Source organism: Physeter macrocephalus, chromosome 2 (genome assembly GCF_002837175.3).
Source record: "Physeter macrocephalus isolate SW-GA chromosome 2, ASM283717v5, whole genome shotgun sequence".
NCBI lineage: Eukaryota > Metazoa > Chordata > Mammalia > Artiodactyla > Physeteridae > Physeter > Physeter macrocephalus.
Genome location: NC_041215.1, coordinates 138,854,280 through 138,865,237, shown reverse-complemented (window position 1 = coordinate 138,865,237; position 10,958 = coordinate 138,854,280). Strand labels below are relative to the sequence as shown.

Here is a 10,958-nt window from a genome sequence, read left to right as displayed (position 1 = left end):
CACGAACCCGCGTCCCCTGCATCGGCAGGCGGACTCACAACCACTGCGCCACCAGGGAAGCCCAGAATGAGGATTTTTTGAGGTGTAATCGGCATACCATTATATTAGTTTCAGGCATACAGTGTATTTGTATTTGTATATATTCCAAAATGATCAGCACGATAAGCCCAGCTAATATCATCACCATATAGAGTTACCAGATATTTTTCTTGTGAAAAGAACTATCAAGATCCCCTTTCCTAGCTACTTTCAAACACACAACACAGAGTTATTAACTCTAGTCACCGTGCCGCACACCACACCCCAAGGACTTACTTATTTTATGCCTGGAAGTTTGTACCTTTTGACCACCTTCACCCATTTCCCCAGCCCCTACCTCTGGAAACTGCCGATCTGTTCTCTATATCCATGAGCTCAGTTTTTGTCTTGTTTTGTTTTTTGGGTTTTTTTTTTTTTAGATTCCACATGTAAGTGAAATCATACGGTATTTGTCTTTCTCTGCCTGACTTACTTCACTAAGTATAATATTCTCTAGGTCCATCCAAGCTGTCTCAAGTGGCAAGATTTCATTCTCTTTTATGGCTGAGTACTATTCCACTGTATATACACCACATCTTCTTTATCCATTCCTCTGTCGATGGCCACTGAGGTTGCTTCCATATCTCGGCAATTGTAAATAGTGCTGCAGTGAACATTGGGGTGTATATATCTTTTAAATTAGTGTTTTCATTTTCTTCAGATAAATACTAAGAAGTGAAATTGCTGGATCACATGGTAGTTCTACGTTTAGTTTTTGTTGTTTTTTTTTTTGCGGTACGCGGGCCTCTCACTGTTGTGGCCTCTCCCGTTGCGGAGCACAGGCTCCGGACGCGCAGGCTCAGTGGCCATGGCTCACGGGCCCAGCCGCTCCGCGGCATGTGGGATCTTCCCGGACCAGGGCACGAACCCGTGTCCCCTGCCTCGGCAGGCGGATTCTCAACCACTGCGCCACCAGGGAAGCCCTATGTTTAGTTTTAAAGGAACCTCTGTACTGTTCCAACAGCGGCTGTGCCAGTTTCCATTCCCTTTTCTCCACGTCCTCTTCACCACTTGTTATCTCTAGACTTCTTGACGATGCCATTCTGACGGGTGCGAGGTGATACCTCATTGTGGTTTTTACTTGCATTTCCCTGATGATCAGTGACGTTGAGCATCTGTCTTTTCATGTGTCTGTTGGCCATCAGCATGTCTTCTTTGGAAAAATGTCTCTTTGGGTCCTCTGCCCACTTTTTAATCAGATTGTTTGTTTTTTTGCTATTAAGTTGTAAGAGTTTTTTATATACTTTGGATATCAACCCCTTATCAGGTATATGATTTGCAAGTATTTTCTCCCATTCATTATGCTGCCTTTTCACTTTTTGATGGTGTCCTTTGCTGTGCAGAAGCTTTTTAGCTTGATGTAGCCCCACCTGTCTGTTTCTGCTTTTGTTGCCACTGCTGGCATTCCTGAAGCAGCCAGGCCAGGTGTGCAAGCACCTGCCACCTGGGTGTGTCTGTTGTTTGTTTGTGGGAGGTCATAGACATGCTGGTCCTCCTTGGGGCACCCATCGGAGACCCCACGACGGGGTCGCTCCATCTGGGTCCACTGCAAAGCAGGGGGGGAAGGTGCTCTTTTCCCTTCGGGATGAATCAGAGACCCGAGGTAGGGACCCAGCAGTCCGCTGGGCAATGCTTTCAGCACCCACAGATGGGTGTTGCCTAAATCAGGTGTTAGATGGTAGCTGTGAAACGTGGTCTCTGAGGCCGCCCTGAGCCCGTGCCAGGCCTCCCTCCACGGGAGCCGGGCCGGTGCCACCTTGGTTCTCACAGCGCGTCCCACACCCAGGCACCCCCCAGGGTCGCTCCCTCCTGACCCTGCTGGGGCTCAGCGGCTCTCTCCTCCACCCACTCCCCAAACAGAAAAGCAGGCCTGGGGACCCCTCACTGACATTCCATTGTCACATAAATAGACAACATTTAAATTTTCAATTACTCAAACAACATGAGAAAAGATGCATAGACATTCATACTGCAGGGATGAAGGAGACCCCAGGACTCGGAGGAAGCTTCCAGGGAACCCATCTTTCTCCATCTGGGGGGCCTCTGAGCGCCCCGTGAGGGTCCCCCCTGTGGCCCTGCACGCTGGCCGGGCCGCCGGGAGCCCGACAGCCGGGAACCCTGTGCCTTTGGGGAGGCGGGTGCTCCCTGGTCAGCGTTGGCTCCCGAGCGGCCACGGGTGATGGGCTGTCCCCTCCCACACTACCCCGCGGACACTACCCTTGACCTGTGTCCCAGGCCGGCCCCCCAGCAGATGCATCCAGCCCCTGCCTCTGCCCACACTGTGAGGACCCGGTGGGGGGGGCGGTGGGGGGGGCGGGACAGGCATCCAGGTAGGGCTGTGCTGGGGGAGGGGTGTGAGGGGCAGCAGGGGGGCCATGGGGCCCAGAGGGAGCAGGGCCTGGAGAGTCCCTGGGAGGGACCTGGAGTCCCCAGGGCCTGAGCAGGACGGGGAGGCCGTGTAGAGAACCAGGCCAGGGACCCAGGCAGCCCAGGGTCCCAGCTGCTCAGGCCCAGATTCTGTGAGAGTCCCCACCAAGAGCACGCAGGTAGACAAGAGACTCAAATGGCCACCAATTCAGGCTGGCGGATGGGGGTGGCGGTGAGGGCCTGCACTGAAGACGAGCGGGGCCCCCGTCCATGCAGGGCTCATCAGCGAAGGTCCCCGCAGGCGCTCACGGGGCCCTGCTGGAGGGGCCTGTGCAGGAAGGGGGGCTCCCCAGGGGGCTCACTCGAGGCCTTGGCAGGTGGGAAAGGGGGGTGGCGTGGACACAGGACGGGTGGGAGCACAGTGTGGGGGGCACCACCCAGAACAGGGGCTCCTGGGGTACCTGTGAGGCGTCCTGGGTTTCCAGACCCAGACGCGGGCTCGCTGCGGGTGGGAGCCCCGGGGCGGGGGGCGCCCAAGGGCCTTGTGCAGAGCAGGGCTCTCGGATCCGGTGCACCATCGCCACCGCGCGACTTTGACCAAATCTGCGTCCAGCTTGTACCGAAGCGACGGCAGGGCGGTGCCGGGGGAGCAGATTCGGGCCCCGCGGGGCAGTGGGCCTGGCTAAGGGGCCTGGCCCCTTAGGCCAGTGGGACGGGCCTCCACAGAGATGCGAGGACAACCGCCCGCCCTGCACAGAGCTGCCCCTCCACAGGGGCCGGAGGATCCCCCGGCCTGGAGGAGCGGGCAGGGGGCTGAGGGGAGCTGGCCCAGATCCGGAGCTGGGCCTGGGGGGGCAGCCTCAGGCCTGCCGCTGTGTGCAAATCAGGGGCCGCTGCGCAAGCTCCCAGCATGAGCCGTCCGCAGGGGCTAAAGCACCGAGTGTGGGTTTGGCCACATGTGGGTCCCACCCGGGGCCCCTCCCTGCGACGCGGGCCATCACGTCAGCCTGGACTCCGTGCGGGGTGCGGCCGGGCATCTCCTGGGAGGGGCTGCCCCTCCCCCAACCCCCCAGCCAGCGAGCTGGGTGTGAGGGCGTGCACAGCCATGCGTGCGCGTGCCAACGTCAGCTGCGCACGCAGCTGCGCACGCAACACAGCTGCGTCAGCTGTGTGTGTGCCGGCGAGGCGGGCCCCTGCACGTGGTGGGGCGTCCCCAGGTGGGGCCTGGCAGGCGACGGCTGGCCTTGTCTGGGGGCCTGCAGGCAGAGCCCAGGCTCATCCACGTGAGGGGCGATGGCCGGCTGGCCTCTGAGCACGATCCCCCAGTCGTGGCAGAAGGCACGGAGGGCCTCCTGCTGCCCAGTCAGCAGTGCCCACGGGGGCAGCGGCGGGGGTGGGGGGCTCCCAGCTCGGAGCTGGTCCTGAGCTGGAGCCTGCCGGGGCTGGGTTCTCCGTGGGACGCCCCCACCAGCCCAGCCCGGCCTCCCAGGTAGCCTCCCCCTCCCCCAGCGCAGAGCAGCCAGGACCAGTATTCCGGGTCTGGGAGCGTGGGGGTCAGGCCTGCGGGGACTGGCAACTGGGTCTCAAGGAGGGAGGGGGTGAAGGCCCGTAAACCACCACGCGGGGGAAAAACGAGGGCCTGGAGGTCAGAGCCAGATCGCAGCCCTGGCCCCAGGTCTCAGTAGAGTCAAAGGACAAAGTCCCACCACGGAGTGGCCCGTGAGAGGCGAGCACCCCGTCCCTGGGGCGTGCGAGGCTCTGTGGCAGAAGCACTGCACAACCTTCCCATCAGAAGGGCCTTGGGAAAGTGGGAGGGGAGGGCCTAGTGGGCTGTCCCCATACCCCTCCACACGCCCGCCCACTGCTCCTATCTCCACCCCTCAGATGCCCCCAGCAGGCCCTGGAGCCCCCTCACCTTCTCCCCGGCCCGGCTCACTGTGCCCGAGGGGGCGAACGCCACCTTCACCTGCAGCTTCTCCAGCAAGCCCGAGCACTTCGTCCTCAACTGGTACCGCATGAGCCCCAGCAACCAGACGGACAAGCTGGCCGCCTTCCCCGAGGACCGCAGCCAGCCTGGCCGGGACCGGCGCTTCCACGTCACGCCGCTGCCCGGCGGGCAACGCTTCCACATGAGCATCGTGGCCGCCCAGCGCAATGACAGCGGCGTCTACTTCTGTGGGGCCATCTACCTGCCACCCAAGACGCAGATCAACGAGAGCCGGCCTGCGGAGCTCACGGTGACAGGTGCGGGCGTCGGAGACCCGAGGGCAGGGGTGGGCCCCGCGCCCCCAGGGCTGGGGTGGGCCCCCGAGGGCAGGGGTGAGCAGGACAGGGCCTGGGCAGCCAGCAGGAGCAGCCTCAGCCATGGGGCATAGTGGGCAGGGTTGCCAGGCTCCATTCCAGGGCTCGGTCCCACACCCAGGACCACGGTGACCCACGGCCCTGGCTCTCCATGACTGGAATCACCCCAGACCCACTTGTCCTTGAGGGAGGGGCCGGCAGCGGGCACTTCCCAGGATGAGCTCGTGCTCCGAAGCTCTGCCGGGGTGCAGGCCTGGGCGAGACTGGTCAGAGCAGGTCTAGGACTCGCAGAGGGCAGGGCCCTGGGTCCCTGGCTGACTCCTGACCTGTTGCCCCCGCAGAGGGGGTTGTGGAGCTGCCCACAGAGCGCCCCAGCCCCCCGCCCAGGCCCGAGGGCCAGTTACAGGGCCTGGTCACCGGCATCACAAGCGCCCTGCTGGGGGTTCTGCTCCTGCTGACCTGGGTCCTGGCGGCCGTCTTCCTCTGGGCCACTCGAGGTAAGGCCCTGCCAGTCCCCCTCCCTTCACCCCCCCCACTCCTACCCCCTCCGTGTCCCCCCTCACGGAGGGGCCAGACTGGGCTTCCCAGGGTCTGGGGTCCCCTCACAACCCCTGTGCCTGATCTCAGGAGGGGTCTGAGGGAGGGGAGTGGGGAGGGCAGCGCCCCCAAGGCTGAGTCACCACAGGCTGCACCTCAGGCTACAGGACACTGAAAGTTCTTCTAACCGCTGGGCTCTTGAGGTGAGAGCCACACCCACTGCAGGCCTGGAGCCCCCGGCTCCGCCCCACTGCCTGGAGACCGCTGAGGACACCCCACCCCCTGAGCGGGGTAGGGCTGCAGCCCAGCTGACCGCAAAGCCCCTGTGGGAGGTCCTCTCCAGGGAATCACTCTTTCCGCCCTCAAATATTTTTGAGAACGTGCGGGGATCATTGATGATGCGCCCGCTGTGTGCGCTGCGGCAGCCGAGCGGGCGCTGGGCGCTGGGCTGGGCCGCACGTGAGGCCTGGAAGCCAGGCAGGCCCCTGGAGTCCAGACAACCCAGGTCCCAACTGGACCCTCAGGAGGCGAGCGGGGCGGGCGGAGAGCCTGGTGCCCTTCCCAGGGACCCCTGAGACCCCACGCCACGACAGCAGGGCCTCGGGGCTCCCTGACTCGTGTGCTTCTCTGCAGAGGGCTGCACGCGCAAGAGCGAAGACCAGCCTCCGGTGAGCGTCCCTCCCTTGGCGGGGCCTTAGCCGCGGCCTCACCTCCCTGGGGGGCGGGGCGACTGCCCGGGGTGGGCGGCCTCAGGGCAGCCACGCCCCTCGCCCGCCACCACAGCATGTCCGAGGTTGGTGGCCAGCCCTGCCCTGCTGTGCGCGCGCGCGTGCGTGCGTGTGTGTGCGCGGGCGCACACGCGTCAGCCCCTCGGAGCCCGGCGACCCGTCCCTCCCTCTCTCCCCAAGGAGGACTCCTCCGCCGGGCCTGCACGCACCGTGGACTACGGGGAACTGGACTTCCAGTGGCGAGAGAAGACCCCGGAGCCCCCGGCCCCCTGTGTCCCTGAGCAGACCGAGTACGCCACCATCGTCTTCCCGGGCAGGCCGGGCTCCCCAGGCCGCAGGGCTTCCGCAGACAGCCCGCAGGGGCCCTGGCCTCTGAGGACTGAGGACGGACACTGCTCCTGGCCCCTCTGACCGGCTTCCCCGGCTGGCCCGAGTCCTTCAGACCCTCCGCCAAGAGCCGGGGTGGACACTTTCCCTGGAAGAGCACAGAGTGGTAGGGCCGCCCAGGAGGTGAGCCTGTCCGAGGGTGACCACGCCCACCCCTGCCAGCACCTGCCAGCCCTGCCGGGCTCTATGGGCAGGGGAAGGAGCCTCACCCCGGACTCCAGACCCAGTCTGAGGCTGAGCTGGCCAGAGCCTCCCTCCTACACACGCCAGCTGCCTCCCAGGAGGGCCTGGTGCCTGGACATAGGGGCCCGCGGGTCCTGGTTGGAGACTCCGCCTTGGAGCAGGCCTGGTAGGTCCAGCACCGATCCCTCGAGGGGCACACGGGGAAATGCACAAGGTCAGGGCTCCCCTGGGGCCTCGTGCTCCCCCAGGCCTTGAAGAGAGCTCCTGGCAGCGGTGGGGCCCCTCCACCCTCACATGTGCCCAGGCCTGTCATGCAGCCCAGGAAACGAAGGGAGCTGGCGGAGCTGGAGTCACCCCGCCGAGGCCATCCTGGGGGCCCTGGTGTCCCCCGTGTATCCCCACTTCTCCTTGGTGCCCATTCACGGTGCTACTTAAAGGGGCCTCCGCCGGGCTCCCTCCAGGGCACTGGGGCAGGTGCGCGGCCCCCTCGGCAGGGAGCCCTCCGACGGAGCCGCCACTCCCCATGGCCTGCACACACACGTCCGAGGCAACGTGGCCGGGGCAGCTGGGTGTGGGGGACTCGGAGGCACGTGTCCCATCTAGGGGTCCAGGCACACTTCCTTGCTCTGTTACACTGTAATTAAAGAGTGATGAAAGCTCTAAGAAGGGCGCCGAGTTTTCCTGCTCACTCGTTGGACACCGGCCTGAAGAAGGAGGATGCACCAGCCCGCCCGGCCTGGCCCTCACTATCCCAGAAACACACTGGCCCTCCAAGGACCCCCTCTCCGTCCCCACCACACGGCCACAGCCTGAAACCCCTCCGACTTCAGGGGGCCACCGGGCACCGCCCCCCCAGAAGCCCTTTCCAGCCTCCACGCCCCTGGGTCCCGTAGCCCCCTGCCCCCGAACCTGGCACAGGATGTCCCCAACTGAGCAGCTGTGCCTGAATGTCCTGCCCCAGCCCCACGTGTCCCCACACCAGGCCGGCGGGGGCATGGAGCGGGCAGGTGAGCGAGTGGGCTGCCGCAGGCTATGAGTGAGCAGGTGCCAGGCTGCTGGGGGGCTGGCATCTGTGGGGAAACCCAGTCCCTTCCCCTCTACAAACTGGATGATGGTTCAGTCCCCCAGGGAGGGGATGCACTGCCACCACACAGGTCATCGGCTCTTGTCCCTGACTACCGTGACAGACACCCCCAACCTTGCCCCCCACCCAGCGAGCCTCGTCCAAACCCGCAGGTGCCGGGAGCACAGGAGCCCCCACCAGCTCCTCAGCCCTCGAGCCCACACCCTGTGCCTGCCATGCTGGAGACTGTCCCAGGCAGAGGGAGAGTCACCGGGTCTGGGACACTGGAGGGAACACTGCTGGTGAATCTTGCAGATGACGCGGGCTCTTGTGCCTGGAAAACCCAGGAGGTTCTGTGGGGAAACTGCTACGGCAACAGGAAAATCTAGTCCAGGAGCAGCTGTAAAATTAACATCCGGAAATAAATGGCTTCTGTACGACGGTAACCACTTAGAAGAAAAAAGTGATAGCGAATATTCCGCCTATGACAGCAACAGAAAAGATTGCGTGTCCGAGGCGTACATTTAGTGAGAAAAGCACGAACCCGCTGGAGGAGAGCGGAGCACCGGCGCGGCCGGATGTTCTGGGGAGGACGCCTCAACGCCATCGAGGCGTCAGTTCTTCCTAATTCTACAAATTTAATACGATCCCAGTAAAAACCCACATTTCTGCAACCGTAAAGTTCATCTGGAAAAATAAGCAGGCAAGTAACAGCCAAGAAAATCAGGAAAGGAAAGTGAAAGAAGAGCAGCTTTATCAGATCTAATACTGATGATCATTAAAAGAGTGGCGTTAGCACATGAAAAGGCAGGAATAGCGCCAATGAGTGGGGAACCATAGACTTTTTCTAGGTGGTGCTGGGACAGCACAGCTATTTGGAAAGTATAGTATAGTAAGGTAGACACGTCCCTGCTACCCTGTGCTTGCATCAATCCCAGCCCTGTGAGACACAGGAGAAAAACCTACCAGAACTTCACAGGGAGGGCAGGGATGCCGGCTCACCCTAGGTGCCATGGAAGAGAAGATGGGGAAATTCAACTGTGTAAATTGGGGAAAACCCTGTACCACAGCAAAAACATCATCACGGGCAGACTGGGGAAAGTATTTGCAATAGCACGCAGAAGGCTAATGCTCCAATTATAGAAACGTCTGAGATCGGGGAGACAGCAAGGCCAGAGTTGCAATGGAAAAGCGAGCCAGAGAAAGGACGGACTGTTCACGCACATGCCTCCCACATGTTATATGTACACATATGCACACATATCCCTTAAACAGGGAAAGAATGCTTATTTTCACTCAAAATAAGGAAACTGCAGATCACAGCCACACCTATTCACCAGCCAACTCGGAAAGCTTGACTACACCCTGGGCGAGGATGCTGGGAAGCGGCTGCTTAGCAGTTAGTGGAGCGTTTGCCCTTCACTCCTGAGCCCCACCTGTGCAACACCTCCCGGGGGAACTGGCAGAAACCGGAAGCACGCGGGGTTCACTGTGCTGGACCTGATGGCCGAAGGTAGGGAGGCCCCGGGGTGGCAGGAGCAGGGGCCCTGCCCGGACTCTGGGTGAACTGGCTCCTGGGCGGGGCGGCCGCCAGCCCTGAGGTGTGTGCAGGAGGGATGGAGACACTCGGCCCCGGAGCACGGAACCAGCTTGGGGTCCGGTCAAAAGACAAGGGGGCAATCTGAGCATCAAAACTGCCAAAATTAACTTGAAAAATCTAATTGATTCACACACTCTGAGCAAGTTTAAAAGACCACGAGCTCATACTGATACTGGAAAAAAATGTTAACATGAAAGAGCAGGGAGGGAAGGAAGTGGCCTCGGGTGTGCTGGCAGTGCCGGCTGCCCTGGCAGCCGCGCTCAGATAAGAAGTGAGACCGAGAGCGACACTCAGCACTTTGCATCCGCCTTCCCGTAAGGCGGCCCCTGCCACCTGCCGCCACTCACTTTTTCCGTTCCCCTGCTCTGCCCCAGCCGCGTGTGTCACCGGCCTGGCGGGGCGGCGCGCCCACCCCCGCCCACACCTGCTCCGGCGGGTCAGTCTCTGCATCAGCGTCAGTGCATCTCACGGAGCCACAGCGTCGGGGAGGGGGGAGGGCGGGTCTCAGGGCTCCCTGCTTCCAGCCTGAGACCCCGGCAGGCCACCAGGTTCCAGGTGCTACCTAGCCGAGCCCCACCCTGGCAGCCCCTCTGCCCAGCAGGACACCCCCTCGGGCCACCTGTGCCCTCCCTGTGCCCTCCCTGTTCCCGCTGCTGTGCTGGGAAGTGGGGGTGGCCAGACACCTCACCATAGGAGTCCGAGGTCCCACAAGGCCTGCGGGATGGGGGGTTGGGGCGCTGTGGCCAAGGCCTCCTGGCAGCAGGGGCTCGGGTCTCAAAGGGAGCCCAGCCTTGGGAACAGGGAAGTGGGCTGCTGTGCGGCGCCTGGGCTCTCAGCCCTTGTGGGTTGGTGGTCTGACGTGGACGGACGCCCCTATGGTCTGAGTGAGGTTCCTGAGTGTTTGGAGACTTCAGAATGTGGGGACCCCCCTGAGAGTGACCAAAGCGGTGCGGGGGACCCTTCCCGGGGGTCCTGTACCTTGACCCGGTCGGGCTGCCCCATCCGCTGGGCGGTGGCCTGTGTTCCTGGCTCCCGAGCCCACGACTCGGGTGGGCAGGGGTGGGGGGGCTCCCCACAGCCCTCGCGTCCTGCGGTTTGGGGTGCCCTGGGCTCGCCGCAGGTCAGGGCCGCCTCTGAGAGCCACGTTAGGGGAAAGATGTGTCACCTCCCATAGCCCTGCATCTCGGGCCCCGTTATCTGAGCTTCACGAGGCGCTCGGCCGCTGGGCCCTCGGGCGGGAAGAGGCTCTGGGCCAAGGCACCCACACGTCCAGGCAGATGGTGCCCAGCCTCGCATCCGCCCCGAGGGGCGCCAGCCCCCCGTGGCCCACCCAGTGGGCCCAGAGCCACGTCTAACAGCCCCCCAGCTGCTTTGGCTTCTCCCAGCCAGGGGTCCCAGTGGGGGTCACAGCTCCTCTAGATTCAGCTCCTGTTGGTCCTTTGGGCAAAATGGGGCTGGCCCAAGGGCACGGCCTGAGGGCGGGGCCTCAGGCACGCGTGCACCAGCATCCCACCGACCCACGGCGGCAAAATCCATGATTGTTTTTTGTTTTTATCTCAGTCTGAATTCCGAAAATATACTATCAACTGCTATTATTCAGGCATTTAAAACATTAACTAATTAATTTTAAAAATTCTGTTCATCCACATTCATGGCAGCATTATTCACAGTAGCCAGAAGATGGAAGCAACCCGCGTCCATCAACTGACGAAGG

At 62.2% G+C, this 10,958-nt stretch overlaps 1 protein-coding gene across 2 annotated transcripts in view; it reads left to right on the top strand.

The window, feature by feature from the left end:
- Nucleotides 1-6,422, top strand: part of PDCD1 (programmed cell death 1) — a 9,014-nt gene extending 2,592 nt beyond the window's left edge. Inside the window, exons 2-5 of one of the 2 annotated variants that reach the window (XM_028496651.2) lie at nt 4,330-4,689; nt 5,088-5,243; nt 5,917-5,951; nt 6,192-6,422. In XM_028496651.2, the coding sequence (XP_028352452.1) occupies nt 4,330-4,689; nt 5,088-5,243; nt 5,917-5,951; nt 6,192-6,422 (782 nt within the window). Of the gene's footprint in view, nt 1-4,329; nt 4,690-5,087; nt 5,247-5,916; nt 5,952-6,150 lie in introns of both variants that reach the window. The other variant, XM_007127823.3, reaches the window with a different exon arrangement.
- Nucleotides 6,423-10,958: the final 4,536 nt, after the last annotated feature.